Source organism: Gymnodraco acuticeps, unplaced genomic scaffold (assembly GCF_902827175.1).
Source record: "Gymnodraco acuticeps unplaced genomic scaffold, fGymAcu1.1, whole genome shotgun sequence".
In the NCBI taxonomy this organism is placed as follows: domain Eukaryota; kingdom Metazoa; phylum Chordata; class Actinopteri; order Perciformes; family Bathydraconidae; genus Gymnodraco; species Gymnodraco acuticeps.
The window spans coordinates 120779-138327 of NW_022992152.1; the positions used below are offsets into that span (position 1 = coordinate 120779).

The 17549-nt window shown below is 40.7% G+C and overlaps 2 protein-coding genes across 11 annotated transcripts in view; one reads left to right on the forward strand and one right to left on the reverse strand.

Annotated features, from left to right (window-relative positions):
• The window catches only part of LOC117538535 (intersectin-2-like), a 37318-nt gene extending 25170 nt beyond the window's left edge, over positions 1-12148 (forward strand). For 4 of the 10 annotated variants that reach the window (XM_034204329.1, XM_034204328.1, XM_034204333.1 and 1 more), the window contains 20 exons: positions 504-564; positions 1144-1376; positions 1455-1495; positions 1592-1758; positions 2056-2089; positions 2304-2446; positions 3314-3410; positions 3868-4059; positions 4258-4302; positions 6738-6859; positions 6948-7054; positions 7501-7684; positions 7808-7906; positions 8009-8176; positions 9951-10163; positions 10281-10402; positions 10511-10593; positions 10995-11078; positions 11166-11339; positions 11609-12148. In XM_034204329.1, the coding sequence (XP_034060220.1) occupies positions 504-564; positions 1144-1376; positions 1455-1495; positions 1592-1758; positions 2056-2089; positions 2304-2446; positions 3314-3410; positions 3868-4059; positions 4258-4302; positions 6738-6859; positions 6948-7054; positions 7501-7684; positions 7808-7906; positions 8009-8176; positions 9951-10163; positions 10281-10402; positions 10511-10593; positions 10995-11078; positions 11166-11339; positions 11609-11760 (2521 nt within the window). In that variant the 3' untranslated portion in view covers positions 11761-12148. The remainder of the gene's footprint in view (positions 1-503; positions 565-1143; positions 1377-1454; positions 1496-1591; positions 1759-2055; positions 2090-2303; positions 2447-3313; positions 3411-3867; positions 4060-4257; positions 4303-6737; positions 6860-6947; positions 7055-7500; positions 7685-7807; positions 7907-8008; positions 8177-9950; positions 10164-10280; positions 10403-10510; positions 10594-10994; positions 11079-11165; positions 11340-11608) is intronic. The other 6 variants (XM_034204330.1, XM_034204336.1, XM_034204331.1 and 3 more) reach the window with 3 other exon arrangements.
• A 159-nt stretch (positions 12149-12307) lies between these two features.
• fam228a (family with sequence similarity 228 member A) lies at positions 12308-16707 on the reverse strand. The gene is made up of 9 exons (XM_034204339.1): positions 16661-16707; positions 16032-16114; positions 14786-14968; positions 14636-14713; positions 14279-14473; positions 13588-13674; positions 13390-13477; positions 12978-13113; positions 12308-12461 (listed from the first exon to the last, which is right to left on the reverse strand). The coding sequence occupies exons 2-9, from the start codon at positions 16110-16112 to the stop codon at positions 12317-12319; spliced, it is 993 nt and encodes a 330-aa protein (XP_034060230.1). The 5' UTR covers positions 16113-16114; positions 16661-16707; the 3' UTR covers positions 12308-12316.
• Between the last annotated feature and the right edge of the window lie 842 nt (positions 16708-17549).

Below are 17549 nucleotides of genomic sequence, written 5' to 3' on the forward strand. Positions count from 1 at the left end.
CACCAGATTGATGCTTTTAACTTCAAGATTGAAAAAAATATCTTCCCGGGGGAGCTTGCCCCCGGACCCCCATATGTGAGGTCCGCACACCACCTATAAAAATAGCACTTTAACCCTGCTTACACCTATATGCCGTGAGCTGATTATCGAGCCTTCATTGTGACAGTTGCCTGAACACTGTGTATATGCGTGGGGAGTGTTGCAGTAGAACATTGCGACAGCGACCGGTACATTAATGGGAAACCCTAAATGTTTGAGCACCCTCTATGAAACGTCAAGCTACCCCACAGCACCCCCAAAATAAATCTCTGGCGCCGCCACTGAGCCTGACTATTTGTGTTGGGGGGCCCCGACTTTTTTTTTTCTCCAATGGGGGGGCCTGACAGAAAAAGTTTGAGAACCACTGACCTACACTAAAAATATTACAATTTTGTTCTGTATTAGTTGAGTTTTGATTCTTGTTTGCTTCTTCTCTAAGTGTTTGTCCCTCCATTTTTACCCAGAGATCTAGATGGGAAGGTAGCGGGTGACAGCACTGTTTCTGCCCAAGCAGACACTTCACAGGTAAAGTTTGATATATATTTTTACTCTAGGCTCCTAGAATAGCAATAGCAATATAACCCAAAGGCAAAAAAGACAAACTCCAGAAATATCTATAAAGCGTGTTATTTTCAACCTTACCTTGACTTTAAAATAACATTGCATGAAACATATTTGGATCCGCTATGTTTCCTGTTAGTGTCATGTTCCCTTCCTTCATAGTTATTTGAGCTATAAACAGGCTTTGGAAGGCAACTAACTAGGTCTGGCTTGTGTACATACACTGCTGCTGACACACACACACACACACATCCTTCTACAGTACAACAGCAGGATGTTTATTTATAGTTTTCCCTATTGAGAGTTCTTCTATTTCTTGGCCATTTTGTGGGTCACACAAGCATTTACAGATCTCCGTCTCCCAATAGATGACATTAGTGTTAGTAGGTCTCATGGTCAGGGTGATGAAGTGTGATGTGATCTGAGATATTTTAAGTATCTCTATATCTAGACGAATGGCCTTGAGGATGATTTTCATGGTTTCCTTGATCAATCATTTACTCCATGGTGCTTGATGTAAAACTTTGCTTCTCTACTTTTCAGTCCTTCTTCCCTCTGTTGGCTCGAGCTGTTTCCTCCTGGTCCGCCACATCGGAAACTCACCTCAACCTCTCCTCCGGGGCGGGTGACGTCATAACCCCAATGCTGAGCTTCTCCCAGGGTGACATCATCAGCGTGCAGCAGCAGAGGGAAGACTGGTGGTTGGGGCAGCTCAATGGGACACAGGGATGGTTCCCCAAGTGCTATGTCACTTTGGAGATGGGTGGCAATACAGAGTATGAAGACACACACAAACACACCTTATATTGTCTACTTTTTCTCAGAGTACATTGACTGTGTTTTTCCCCTTCTAGTGTGGATCCATTTGACACATGTGATTCTGTTCAACTAGAGGGTAGGTATAGTTTATCTGTGGCACATAACTGTATTTCATATTCATATTGTAAGATATTTGGCTCTGACTTGCACTCCTGTATTTTATGGTAACCAGAGTTTGTGGCCTTGTACACGTATGAGAGCCCAGAGGCTGGGGACCTGACGTTTGTTGAGGGAGATGTTGTCATGGTGACAGAGAGAGAGGGAGAGTGGTGGCGTGGATGCATCGGGGATCATACGGGAGTGTTTCCATCCAACTATGTCCGACCTGTAGAACCAGAGGTGAGACGAGCCATTTAAAGTAAAAAAGCATCATATAATCTTTACAAAGGATGTATTGAATTGCATTATTTATTCATTTAGCATCTGCTGTCTATTGTCTTTTTATTTTTTACTTTTAAAATGTTTTTGATAAGGGCCTTTGAGCTATGAATTATAAATAAAGTTTTAATTAAAGGATTATACAATAATATATATTTAATCATCTTCATTTTTTGTTAAAGTTACATAGTTTTCTTTTGTTTTTTAATGCAATTATTTGAGTTATTTGTTAATAAAATACAACTTGTTTTATTTCAGGGAACAAAAGCTGGAGCTTCGATCAAAAAGCCTGGTGAGTCAGTGATTCACACACACACACACACACACACACACACACACACACACACACACACACACACACACACACACACACAACACACACACACACACACACACACACACCACACACACCACACACACACACAAACACTCCACACAAATAAAGAATGGCCTTCTTATTACTCTGTTATGCTCTTGACATTTACCTGATCTAAATTCATCCTCAGCTGTATCTGTTTGGCCAACAGAGATCGCCCAGGCAGTCTCCACCACTGTCGCCCCAACAACGCATCAGCTGCGTCTGTCTCCAGGGCAGCTGATCGTGGTGCTGGCCAAGAACTCCACTGGCTGGTGGCTCGGGGAACTGCAGGTCAGTGATTACAGCTGTAGGGGCCCATTTCGATTTAATGTCGTTTTTATGAATGTAGTTTATATGCAAAGCTTTAAAATGCCAGTAACTCTGATTCATTCGTACTTAAATGCTGATGTGCAGTTCAAGATCAATTATTATTGCAGCAATGATTTGGCTATTCCTTCAATGTGGGATGTATTTGAATATCCACACTGACAGTCTTTTCTTTCTCTGTTTGAAGAACTATAAATATTTAATTGTATGAAAATCATTTTTTTTTAAATGGCATGCTTTATGACCAAAGTATCATTCTCATTTTTTTTGAAAATGTAAAAGAGAAATTACAAATAAATAACACAATGTAGGTAAATGTACCACTACAACAAAGCTTATTCTGTGGATGCTGTTGTATCTGCTGACTTGTCAGATCAATGGAGGTTTTGTGAGAGGTGGACAGGAGGTAACAGGAGTAATAACAGGGTTGTCTTCAGGTCATACATCTATAGGAGTGAGCGATCAATCCTCACTCCACTTTTGTGCTGAGGCTGCCACTATGGCTCTGGTTAAGCTCGCAGTTTGACATAGTAATGAGAAAAGCTGGGACAAAGCAGCAACGTTCAGACAAAATTGGAATTAAAGATGATTACCACAGCTTTGTGAAATTGCATTTGGCCCTCGGTAAAGCAAATTAGGATATTAGTCTATTAAACTTTTGACAGCAATCATTTAGTCATTCAGACTTGAGGCTGCGCTTTGGTCTAATTTATGAAGCCATATCAATTCTCAGAACTCTGCACGACCAAATAAATTCATCAATTCAAGTCTGGATAAATAATCCAGAGGGGAAGCAGCAGGAGATTGATTTACTCTCTCTTTTCCCTCCAGGCTCGAGGGAAGAAACGGCAGAGAGGCTGGTTCCATTCCTCTCACGTCAAGCTCCTCGGGCCCTCCAGCAGCAAGTCCTCTCCCTCCCCTCTGCCAGGTGATGGCACACACACTTAAAACACAATTATTGATTGGTTTCTGTCTTACATATTCAAGCAGGTTAGCAGACACATAGACAATTATTGTCTCTTATTTTTGACATATTCTCCTAAAATATACCAAGATTTTATAAATGACTAACTCAGAATTGCATAATGTAGTATCTGTCATTTTACCAGTGCACAGCATTGTTGTTAACTTTAAAAATATGCAAACACTGTTATATTTTGTATTAAAAGTATTCCAGGAAACCTTAAAGTGTCAGTAGTGTCACATCATTGTAGGGGCTCTGCAAAAGCAGCATGATTTATCCTCTGGGGAGCATAAATGTAAAAATAATTCTCAGGGTTATCCATCTAACAGCAGTCGAGATATTTCAAACAGAACCATCTAACTAACCAAGTTGCTTAAACTCACATCCTTATAAAACCAGATTTATGTCTTTGCACCCGCAGTGTGCCAAGTTATTGCAATGTACGACTACACTGCTGCCAATCAGGATGAGCTGAGCTTCTCCAAGGGTCAGCTGATCAGCGTCCTGGACAAGACCAACCCTGACTGGTGGAAAGGAGACGTCAATGGGGTCACAGGCCTGCTGCCCACCAATTATGTCCAGATGACAACAGAATCAGACCCCAGCCAGCAATGTGAGTACATCTAAAGTCACTTTCCTCAGATGGACCATATTTCTCTGTCATACATGTGAGAGAAAATCAATAGTTTACACATCTAGTTGGAAGTATTGTGAAAAAAACAAGACTGTAGGCGAAACAGATATCTATCAGCTGTAGAACAAACTTTTCTTTGCTGCTGTCAATCTGATTGGTTGACTTGGCTCACTGCAGGTACAGTAGATCCCCCATCCATGTCAGAGCATGGAGAGACTGACGGTAAGATAAAATAGTTGGTTTCTGTCACTGAGGGATCACTGGTGAATTTAAACCCACTCAGGCTCAATTCCCCACATAGTGTGATACTTAATTTAAAAAGAAAAAAAAGTTAAATCACTGTTAATTTGGCTTTTTGATTGTCCCTGGAATGGCTGTACAAAGAATTTAAAATCATTGAAAGAAATTTTGGGAAATAAGTTTATGCACCTGCTTGCCAGGTCTGTTAAGTAAGGCTAAAGCTAGCAAGCGATTAGCTTAGCATAAATATAAATATAGCAGTAAGAAAATGCTAGCTTGGCTGTGTCGGAAAGCAAAACAATCATGATAATATGCCTACCAAGACTTTTTTTAGCTCACTAAATAACACTCAGTAGGCCTATCTTATTTTCTTAACAAAAAACAGAAATATGACAAAGCTTGCTTGATAAGCTAACATTTTCCCACACACTATACAGTAGGTCAAGCTAGGCTAACAGTCTGCCATAGTTTTATATTTAGCATACAGACTCGAGAGTGGCATCAATCTTCTCTGCTTACTCTAGGGAACAAAGTGAATAGACATATTTCCCAAAATGTCTGTTCAAAAATGTCTGGATCACAGAACAAAAGGGAACAACCACTGATACATTTCAAATTAAAAGCAATTTATTTCGTCCTTATCAGTTAAATTATTTTGGAAGCTTATTTTTCACTGGGAAATTGATATGCACAATGTGTATATAGTTCACTGATCATGCTCTTTGGTAAGGGTAGGATTCTTCTAAGTCTTATTCACAGATCTGATTATTTAAAAAAGCAGGAGGTACGTGTCTCAATTACTTAGTATTCATAGCCTGCGTGTTGTCTGTTCTCTGTTAACAAGTGTGAACACACTGGACATTTAATTAGGATGCACTTGTCAAAGCTGCAGACACAAAACAAAATGACATTTTAATGCTAATGAACATGAATTCGTACACACCCCGGCTCACACAAGGCCTGCATTTAATCACAGGGAAAAAGAAGGAAGAAATTACCATCATGCCCCAACTGATGTGATTAGTACCAACATTTACATTTCCAGAAATACATTATTAATACACCTGCATGTAAGAGTGTAGCATTAATATTAAAACTATATTAATGTCTCTCCGTCTCTCCTTCATCTCACTCACCTCCCCCTCCCGCCCCTCCACTTCATCTTTTTTTCCTCTGTAGGACAGTAATGCTGGCTTTCCTCTCTGCTCCTCTTCCTCCTCCTCTTCCTCTTCCTTCTTCCCCTTCTGTCTGAGCCTATCCGATTTGCCCTGTCGCTACAGGAGGCCCAGCCGCCAGCAAGAACAGCCCACCTCTGCGCTTTCCACCTTTTTAGGACTGTAGTGTTCTGTGCTACTGGTTATTGATCCCTTTTATAATTGATTTAGCTTCCTTTACCTTCTCTTTTTTCTGTCCTTTTCTCTTAAGCATTTATTATTCACCTTTATCCCCCTCGCTCTCTCCTCCTGTGTTTCCCTTGTGTTTCTTTAACTAACTAACTAACCTGGGAGCGAGGCAGAGGCAGCTAAACATGTTTTTAGAGGCTTCGTACCTCTCATAAAAGGCATGAAATGTGCAGTTTTGCTAAAGATACATTTAAATATGGATTGAAATTGTTTGCTTACAAAGTATAATGAAACAAATATATAAATGGATTAGACTTAAATCGTTGACATTTCTATATTAAGGTTATGTATGTAAGCATTTTGCAGGGTTACTTATTCTTGCACTAACAACATGAAACCTTGCCAAAACGGACCAATGTAAAGACTCACTTTTGCTTAAATCACCAATAACCTTGATTGCTGCTTGCTGATGCTTTACTCAAACAAATGAATTGTGATTTTATTATCCACTTATTATGCACTTCTCCATCTATTAATGCTTCCAAGTGATTAAGGTTGAGGTCATCCTATAATGAACTGTGATATCACCAGCAAAAAGAACAAACAAGCAGATATTAGCATACTAGCTGTTAAGAGTAGATTCAGAGATTATAACACTACTCTGCTGACATTTACCTCCACATTTTGCTAAGTTTGAACTTCAACTGAGTCTTCCACCGCTCTTTCCCTACAGGATTAGCTTCTTTACTCATTCACACCTATGCAATCATTTGGAGTGAGCACTCCACCATGAAAGGTGCTTAATTTTTCTTTAATTCATTGCCTTGGTAGCAGAGTTCTTAGCGTTAGCATCGCCTGCTATGTTCCCTTAGTTCATGTACTGCAACTACAACGTGCCTCACACTTGTCTGTGCATTAAATGTAAATAGAAATATATAACTGACAATAAAGGGAGATTTGAACATGCATAGTGTGTCGTGTTTTTCCTCGGACACTGTATCTGTGATTGACAGGAAAGTGTTTGTGTGCATGCACATGCTTGTGTGTTTGTGCATGTTTGCATGTGCGCTGTAGGGTGTGCTGACCTGATGTCGTTGGACACCATGACCCCTCAGGAGAGGAAGAGGCAGGGTTACATCCATGAGCTCATCCAGACTGAGGAGACCTACGTGGAAGACCTGGAGCTGGTTCTTGAAGTACGGACGAACATACACATACAGGCACTGGAATTTCCTATAGTGTTTCATTTTAATTAATGTCCATTTGCAAACATCTGTCACTCAGGTCTTCTACAAACCCATGTCTGAGTCAGGCCGACTAACTGAAGCTGAGATGGGAATAATCTTTGTTAACTGGAAGGAGCTCATTATGTCTAACACCAAGCTACTCAAGTAGGTACCACACACTGCCTTTAGAAGCATTCTGGGACATTTCGTTAATATACCCATGCTACCCTGTAATTTTGTATGTGCTAAAAGGAGGAAATGCACAAAGAAAAAATATATTTAAAGGGACAGTTCACCTTAAATTAAAAATAAAATATTTGTTTCCCCTTATCTATATTGCTATTCATCAATGTAGATGTTATGGTGTAGGTTGGTGCTATCAGCCGTAGAGATGTCTGCCTTTATCTTCATGTTTAGAAATCCACAACATTGTCTCTTCCCAGAAATCATGACCCAGTTACGCAGTTTTATGTAGGAGCTATTTTCTTTCCCATATCGCTGTAGGTTGAATTGTCCCTTTAAGGAAAAATCCACTGGAAAACAGATTTGGATCTTTTAATAAAGATGTAACAAAAATCATGCTTTATATCATCATCATCCGTGTTTCCCAGGGTGCTGCGTGTCCGTAAAAAGATGGAAGGAGACAACATGCCGGTCCAGCTGATCGGGGACCTGTTGGCCTCGGAGCTCGCACACATGCAGGCCTACATCAGCTTCTGCTCCTGCCAGCTCAACGCAGCCGCCCTGCTGCAGAGCAAAACCCAAGACCAGCAGGACTTTAAAGACTTCCTCAAGGTAAAGGTGGCAGATAATGGATGGTCATATTAAAAGACAAAAACCAAAGGGACAAAACTGACAGGGTTCTGAGAAGAAAAGAAAATAGGTTCTCTCTCTTACTGTTTGCTTCCTCTTGAGCAGAAGATAGCCACTAACTACCGCTGCAAAGGAATGCCACTGTCCAGCTTCCTCCTCAAGCCCATGCAGAGGATCACACGCTACCCCCTGCTCATAAAGAACGTATGTAGAAAAATGCTTTCTTTATGACTTTATATGCACTGGATCCACCACATTTTTATGATATTTATTGCATGTCTCTCCGTGCCTCTTCCTATGGGTCAGATCTTGGAGCACACCCCTGATAATCATGCGGACCGCGGCCCTCTGAGAGAAGCTCTGGAGGGGGCGGAGGAGCTGTGCTCTCAGGTCAACGAGGGGGTGCGGGAGAAGGAGAACTCTGACAGGTTGGAGTGGATTCAGAGCCACGTGCAGAGTGAGGGGACTATAGAGGTAAACACACGCAGATAAGATATTTTTATAATATTCACTTGGAAGAATATTATAATAAAATATTTGGAAGTCTATTATACATTTTTCTCTTTTTTTATGACTTAAAGGTCCCATGTCATGCTTTTCCGGTTATTACCCGTCCCCTTGTGTGTTATGTAGCTTTTTCTGCATGTAAACGGTCTGCAAAGTCACAAACCCTCAAAGTACACCCTGTAGCGAGTAAAACTCTAACACAGAAAAGACCTGTCTATGTTGCCCAGAACGCCTCGTTGGACATTTTTCTTTTTCCATTTTTGTTCTACCTGAGTATGGTGACGTAACCATACCCAGGTCCAAATGGACCAATCCGTGGAGCTCCTCACACACACACTCACTCAGCCTTGTCTTTTCTCAGCCGTGCTACTCCGCGGAGTTTGGCCGGCACACACACTCACTCAGCCTTATCTTTTCTCAGGCTGTGAGTGTGTGGCGAACTGTGTGGCGAACAGCCTGGCTGTGAGTGTATGTGTGTGCTCCGCGGTGTCTCGCTGTATCGCAGACCCCACGCAGCAACCAGGAAACAACACCAGTAATCCAGCTCACACTGTCCACTCCTCGATCCTCAAAGGGCGGGGCAGCGAGCCCCGCAACGTCCCGCCAACACGGCACCCAGACCCCACGCAGCATTCTCATCCGTTTGTCATTACTGGTGTCATTTTCTGGTTGCTAACAAATGCTATTGTAAAACATAAACACTGATGTTCCGCTGTAACTGTGGTGATCTCATCAGAACAGAGTGGCCGAGCTGACCAATCAGAGCACACTGGGCTCATAGGGAGGGGGGGGGCAGGAGCTCCAACAAGGCGTTTAGGACAGAGAGTGAATACACATACTATACAGAGATGCTGTATGAGAAACCAATGTGATTTTGGAACATTGAGCAATGTAAATCTATTCTAGTAGACCTCAACAATGGGATTATGATCAGTAGAAATGGCCATGTCATGGGACCTTTAAGAACAGGGTAATTTTTTAATTACCCGTCTAAGTTCATATTTCCTTTCATCTAGGAATTCTTTGGCAAGAGATTTATTTGTGTGTCTGGATAATGTTATTGTTTTTGTTGTTGTAATACTCATTTTGGACACAGAGGGCCCCATGTTGTAATTAGGACTACAAACTTGTTTTTCTTCAGGGTGAATTCATATGTTTCCATGCACTCTAAACACAAAGTTCATGTATTTCTATGAGTCAAATATATTTCTAGACACAAAAACACATGAGGGTATTGCTGCATAACTTATGAATACAAAATGAACCTTGTGGTAGGGTGCTCATAGAAATGAAACAAATTAATAAATAAAAAGTCCTATTTTTAAAACAAGTGGTAGCGGATGAAAGAAACATTACAATATTATTCCACAAAAATAAACATGTTCCTGAGGCATATATTCATGAGAAAAAAACGGTTTACATCACACTTATAATAATAATCACACTTTCCTTCCGTAGAAGTCTAAAAATATCAATATTGTTGCTATGAAGTGCAGTAATAAACACCTCCCTCAATGCATGTTGTATACAGTAGCACTGTAATAGCTCCTTCTCGATACTTCTATCATAACCTTTTTTTGCGGTTTCCCTTCTCCTCTACATCAGAATTGATGAGTCTGTTACCAGAACAAATGAACACATACAGTAACAGTAGCAGAGACCGGGAGCATTTTTCACTGCAGCCCTCACTGTACTTGATAGTTTCCTTCATCTCTCCTCAGTCCTGCCTTTTCTCTTCCAGCACTTGGTCTTCAACTCGCTGACGAACTGCCTCGGGCCTCGCAAGCTGCTGCACAGTGGCCGACTTTACAAAACTAAAAGCAGCAGGGAGTTGTGGGCTTTCCTCTTCAATGATTTCTTCCTCCTCACACATAGCGCCAAACCCTTCTCTTCCTCAGGACCAGACAGGCTATTCAGTCTCAAGACCAACATACAGCTGAAGATGTACAAAACAGTAAGAGAGAGGCCAGGCAGTATTCACACACAGAATGATATCAAATACTACTTTGATTATATATGAATCAGTGCCTAGGTGCAGTCTTCCTATGATTGACCTTCTGTTCTTCTCCAGCCTCTGTTTCTAAATGAGGTTTTGGTGAAAATGCCAGCGGACCCCTCGAGCGATGAGCCACTCTTCCACGTCTCACACATCGATCGTGTCTATACGCTCAAAACTGAGACCCTGAACGAGAGGTATGCATGATGTGCATGCATACCTCTCGTTCAGGTACATCTTCCAACATTTATATCCATAAGATAATCAAACTGTGTAAAAGATGGATGTATTTATTGTGTCGGTAGAACAACGTGGGTCCAGAAAATCAAAGCAGCTTCTGAACATTTCATAGAGACGGAGAAGAAGAAGAGAGAGAAAGCTTACCAAGGTAAACACATTCACATGTTCTTACTTACCTTGGAAACCCCTGAAACACCCTCCTCTTATTACCTCATGATTTGGTCAAACTTGTCACCCCATTAATAGCAATTTAATTGAATTAAATTAGCAATTTTCAAATAGTTGGTTAATTTATGATGTTGTTTTGTGATGTAGGCTAAACTGAAGAAGCAATTGTATGCACAGATAAGATTGAATGAGAAATATCAAAGTTCCATGTAGTGTAATGTTTGCAAAAGCTGAAATATACATTTGTTAAAAAATGTAACCCCTCTGTCCTTACGATTCCTTCAGCAAAACAAAAACATAATCCTGCTCCCTGAATATTAAAATGTAAAATTTGAATTAACACTAAATGTTGTAGGCCCATATTTAATGTGTTTGTTTCAGCTCGTTCCCTGAAAAGCAGCGGTATCGGCCGCCTGCTGGTAACTGTCGCTGAAGCCCAGGAGCTCAAAGCCTGTAAACCCAATGGTGAGGAATACCAGCGAATTGTTAAATACAGTATTCATAAGCATAAGTAATTTTGAGTTAAATTGAAACACATTACGTTTCCCCCAGGTAAGAGCAACCCGTACTGTGAGCTGACGATGGGGGCTCAGTGCTACACCTCCCGGCCCGCCAGCGACACCCTGAACCCAAAGTGGAACTTCAACTGCCAGTTCTTCATCAAAGACCTCTACCAGGACATCCTGTGTATCACCGTGTTCGAGAAGGACCAGTTCTCACCTGATGGTCAGTGGATACGATACCACACACACACACACACACACACACACACACACACACACACACACACACACACACACACACACACACACACACACACACACACACACACACACACACACACACACACACACACACACACACACACACACACACACACACACACACACACACACAGAGGTTCTAAGGCCTTGACTTTCTGACTACTACGGAAGAAAAAGAAAAAACAGTTATTAATTTAAGAGGTGTAACTAAATGACTGTTCTGTTTCCTAGATTTCCTTGGTCGTACTGAGGTTCCCGTGGCGACTATAAAGAAAGAGATGGAGAGCAAAGGTGCCGCAAACCGACGCCTTCTACTGCATGAAGTCCCAACTGGAGAAGTCTGGGTCAAACTGGACCTGCAGCTTTACGAACCGACCAAATGAGGACAAAACACACACACTGCAGCCACTCACTTTAAAAAGTGCCTATTTGTAGCAGCACCAGGGTTGCCTTGAAAAACTCTTGATTTTACGTCACTGCCACGGTGGTGCCACCCACACCCTTTATCTGAAAGGGAAGTAGACCTGGCCAGATATGGAAAATTACAAACTAATAACGGGGTAATGTATTTTGGATAAACTGTTTAGGTAACCAGCAAACCAGCTTGTGAATGTAATTGGCCACAGTTAAATTTGCTAAATGGTTTTATAACACATTAATAATAAATATGTAAATGTTGCACACTACTGTACAATGTCTGTAATGTAAAAAGTTGATCCTAAGCATGCCATTTGATCCTGAAAATGGCATTATTAAAATGTACAGACGCCACTTAGCTCTCGGTTTTTTTATGGTGAATTTTTCACTACTTTTCACTTCTACTCTCAACACTTTCCTGGTGTCCATTTAATCCCACACATCCCCCTCCCAGGTTTAGTGCCTGGGGTAACATTTGAGGTAGTTAGAAGGGAAGGTAAAGATGAATCGTTAATATGGGTTTTATTTTGATGTTAGCAAGGACTGGTGTTGTTGTAAACTGGCTGGTCGTTGCGGACATCCACGTTTGGAGACCAAGCAACCGTTCCTATGGCACCTTCCATCCGGTGTGGCGGTGGAACTGATCCGGTACGGTATGTTGACGAACCTGCATGAGAGACATTTGCACGAAACAATGTGCACACATTAATTTAACAGATGCAACCCTGAAAGGAATTGGGTTGTATGAAGTACCTATACGTTCCTCATACAAACCCACTTCACAACATCCCAAATATCCCTTTATGAGGCATTATGCTGCAGCTGTATTACATAATCATTGTGCATCCTATAGGGCAGGGGTGTCAAACTCAAGGCCTGCAGACTTCATTTTATGTGGCCCGTAAGAGCTTGCAAAGAATATAATACGTTGCAATTATTTGCCCTAGACTTCTGCCAACAGACGTAGTTGATTATGAAGTTAACACCCTATCCGATAATAATTCAGGCAATAATGTAATATAATTCATTATATTATATATATGTGTATTTATATAGTCTTAAAGTTACAACCGGCTCTTTGAGCTCAACCATAATGTTAATGTGGCCCGCGATGAAATTGAGTTTGACACCCCTGCTATAGGGTAATTGAAAATATGGTTTAACATCTCATCATACTGTATACCTGTTAGACTTCCTTCCTTCAGCTTCATTCACCACTGGAGTGTTTCTGGCTGCAGTGACTGGATGATGTGAAAAGGCCTGTAGCAGGATGTTGCTCTGAGGTAGCTTCTCTACTTGGCTCCTTGTGTATCTAAATCCTAAAGCAAAAGGAAAAGTGGCCGCAATAAGCTACTGTTCAAAGTGAGGCTGTAGCAACAAAAGTGTATGATGTTAAGAAAGGGTGCTTTCGACTACTTATGAATACGGCTCTCATCTACAACAGGGACAATGTGTTATTTCCTCTTTTAAAAGTTATATAGTCTCACTTTCCCCAAATTGTGGACATAATTCCACTGTGGATATCTCAGCTCAAACTCAAAGCAAAGCAACCGTATAAGCCTTCAATTTCCTTTTGGTTCAAAGAAGAAAAATACCTGCTTCACAAGAAGAGGCTGTTCTCTTCTCCTTCAGTCTTTCATGTAACTGAAGGCACAATGGCTCCTTTAAGTCTGCCGTACCGAGCTGGGGATAGATCAGAGAATACTTCATCAGTAGCATTTGCAGTTCTTCAGTGTGTCAAAAGTTGCTTTTTAATATATATTTAGCAAAACATTTCAATCACAAAATATCACCTTCACGTTGAGGTAGCGTGGCTTTTTGATGTGGAGAAGAAACGGATCGTATTCCTTTACGTCATAATGTTCTAGAAACACAAAGCCCTGAAGATGAAAGATATTAGTTTTGTGTGTTTTTGTAGTGAAAGCACAAACACTAAAGGAGCACATGTGTGTGAAGTCTTATGCATCATTTAAAGGTCACTTATAATGTATAAAATCTTTTATACATGTGTCCCCTCTGCGTAAAAGAGATTCTGAAAGTTTCAGGAAAAAAGATTTGTTCTCTTTTTGTTCTGGTATAAAAACCTGTCTGAAAATGAGCTGATCAGATTTTGGCCACTTTATAATGTCATGTATTTTTGTCTTGTGTAACCACCAATAACCAACCAAGGTAACACCCCCCTCCTCCTAGAGCACCATTGTGTTCTTTTTAACCAAATATCTCTCAGAGGGGCGTGGGGAGGGGCTCCTTATTTTCATCTAAAGTAACAGACAGAGAATCAGCACTTTGGAAACAGGGCTGAAACAGAGGGGATTATGGGATGCTGCAATGCATGATCTGTTTGGTATTTCGAGCCAAACACTTCAGAGACATGTTTTGTATATCTGAGACCGATAATATATTGATGAAAAAGAGTATAATAGGGGACCTTTAAAAACCCTAAATGACAACAAGACCAAAGCTCTTTCCAGAGGTGAGCATCACCTTGGAGTTGCAGTGATGGAGGAAGTGACTGTAGAGGCTCTGGCGGCCTTTGCACACCGCGGGGCCACAGCTGGACACGTGTTCCTCCACCCTCCTCTGCAGGGGAAACCACACACGCTCAGTCCAGCGCTTGTGAAGCAGCTCCCTCCTCCTCAGCTCTGTGAAGTCCTGTCTGATCAGAAACTTCTCCAACTCCTAAATGAAGACATGTTTAAACCAAGGTGGGAGGTACAGGTACATCATTAAAGATTCAAGGTCCTTTTTTGTAACACAATGATGATTACAAGTTGTAAAAGCTGCATGTTTTGAAAACAGAAACTGTACATTAAGACAAAAAATGTTGCTCCAGCATCTTACCTTCACAAAACCATGTTCTGTATCCAGTAATGGTTGGGTTATTTCCTTCACCTGTTGGTTTTCTGCCTCCATATTTCTCTAAAAAGTAAAGCATGCATTGGAAAATTCACCCTCTCTTTGTGCAGGTTTGAGTTTGGATGTGTGCAATACCTGCAGTCGTCTGAGGGAGGTGTGAGAGAGCCATCCCTGTTGGCCCCCCAGCTTTGACCCAGAGGGTGAGGCCTCCTCGCTTTCCTCTGCTCTCACACATTCACCGGGGCTCCTCATACTCATGCTTGGCTGCATGGGGGTCTTTCGGCTCTCTGTTGTGCCCTTAACATCCACCATGCGCTCCTGAAACACCATAGGGTCAATTCTGTAACTGTCCTTAATAAACACAACATGCTGTTTGCAGAGTATCCTTGGATTTTGTTTTAAATGGCAAATACCAGCATTTATACAGTAGGAACAAATAATATATTATTATTATTATTATTATTATTATGTCAAATAACAGCATAGCATACTGGAATTATAATAAAATGCTGATAAACTAATTGCAGCATGCTTCATGTGGACAATAATAATAATATTTATTGGCTTCTCAACATATAAAATATCCACATTTATTAGTTATTTAGTATTATTGAACAACAAATAACCCCCTCACCAACAAAACAGCTACTAGTGAAAAACTACGATTTTTTAAAATATAAGTATGGACATAAAGATATACTATTACATCAAAAATATATAAATACAGTCTCACATCACCTTGTTCAAGCCAGGTGAACAAAGGAATAATTAATCAAATAAATATACATCGCTCTTGAACTACAGGGAAACATATTGGCGTATCAGAAAGGATATACTCAGAAATCCCGGCCTGAGTTCACAGACAGACCAGACACACTCCTGTAGGTGAACAGAGGCGACACAAAAGGCTCTGACAGATCACGTCACCACCTGGAAACCTGAGCTGCAGCTCACTGTTACGTGAACACCACGCTGGGACACATGTCTGTGCACTATGAGGATTTTTTTGGTATCAGCTGAAACATCAATGGCAGCTTCCCTCCTGCTGTGCTTTCTGTTGTCTGTCTGGAACAACCATGCTCGGCTAGTTTGTTCAGCTGCATGTCACCTGACCCCTCCACAGGCCCTTTTTTCTATTATCCTGAGTCAAGAGAGGATAACAGTGGCTACAGCAACTATCTGTCAATAACCTGAAACCTTTCCATTCATCTTTCCAAGGACACTGAGATTCCAGCATTGTACATTCAGATATGAACAGATGGAAGGAGAACATGGAAAAGTATTGTACCTCATGCTGACCAGGGTGCACTACCGTATCTAGGTACCCTTCCTGACATTTAAAACCAGTGATACATTATGAGTTGGCATGAACGTTTTTTACCTCTGATTTCAGCAGGCCGACAGGAAAATGTGTGTGGAAGGTGATCACACCACTGGGGGTGTTCTTCTTCTTTGTGCTCATCCCTAAATCATGAGAAAAGTTAAGCCATCGGTGACAACCTGCTTTTAGGTCTGACCAGAGGTGGAACAAGTGCTCAGATGTTACTGAAGTTAAAGTAATACAACCATGCACAGTGTAGAAATACTCTGTTACAAGAACAAATCCTGCACTTAAAATAAATGTTATTTCAGTAAGTATTGGCAGCAAAATGTAGCCTACTACTCAATCTGTTATCTATTATTAGTCATCTATTAACGTGTTCAACATTTGGCAGCTGGTGAAGGTGGAGAGAACCTGAATTACTTTGTTTAAACTGCCCTCCATAATAATCAATCATAATACGTTAGTTAAATTGTATCAAAGATGACTAGAAGTAAAAAGTAGCATAACATGGAAATACTCAAGTAAAGTACATGTATATTAAAAATGTACTTAGGTATTTGAGTAAATATACTTAATTGTTACTTTCGAGCTCTGGAGGACCTGAGTCAGTGTGCTACATGCTCAAAATATTATTCAAGCAGTAACATTGAATATGAATGACATGGTAATGGTATAAGTGTTCTTACCTGTGTTGCAGTGAGGACGTTTTGGTCAGACGTTCGTGAGAAAAAATGGCAGAATTAGTGAATTAAGAAAACACTGGTGTCCCACTGACAATATTGTAATACAACATCATTAAAAAAAAAGTTCATAGGGTCGCTAAGAAACGTAAGTCGCGACCTCCCTCAGCGCCCCTGAAAACACTGAAAAGTGGGCACTAGAGTAGACAGCAGACTCTACACATAAAACACACGTTGTAACATTTTAAAAAGTGTACCGACTGCTAACCTTTGCTGTCCCCTGAGACTGGCTCCAGCAGAGGCGGTGACTCGCGGAGAGGAAGAGGAGAGGAAAGGAGTGGAAGAGGAGAGGGCTCCTTCAGGTGTCCTGCCGTCTTAAGGTGTTTACGTTGCCATGACACCGTCTCAAGCGAGCAAAGACGCACGCGGCGTTCAGCGCGAGACAAGCTTCGGATATACGACACCATAACTTCCTTAGTTTAATATGAACAACATGTTCTGTGTGAAAAAGAATTACATATTTCGGCAAACAGAAATATTGTCTGTGTCAGTGTGCATACGTCTTGAAATTGTGAATTTATTTAGGCTACGTCTTATTCATTTATGTTATTTTTAATTAATATTACTACTTTTGCTCTATTATTATTATTATCATTCATTAGTATGTTTTAATTATATTTTGAAATTATTGTTTAATACAAATTTCCATTTTTATTTGAAAAGGTATTGCAATACATTTTTCTCAATATGGCTAAGAAAATACAAAAATGTTACATTTAAAAATGTTCTTAAAAAGTGAAAAGAAACATGCCATGCAACGTCATGCCATTTCCAATACACCCCACTACTTTATAACTCCAATAATCATTGTTGATGTTTTTCTTCATTAAAATAG

Bases quoted from the DNA above. Each gene is read 5' to 3' on its own strand.
- fam228a (XM_034204339.1), bottom strand. From the start codon at position 16,112: ATGAGCACAAAGAAGAAGAACACCCCCAGTGGTGTGATCACCTTCCAC. The intron at 13,675-14,278 runs GTGATGCTCACC...TTTCATCTTCAG, and splicing joins TCCATCACTGCAACTCCAAG to GGCTTTGTGTTTCTAGAACA. The intron at 12,462-12,977 runs GTATACAGTATG...TCTCTCATGCAG, and splicing joins GAAGGAAGGAAGTCTAACAG to GTTCGTCAACATACCGTACC.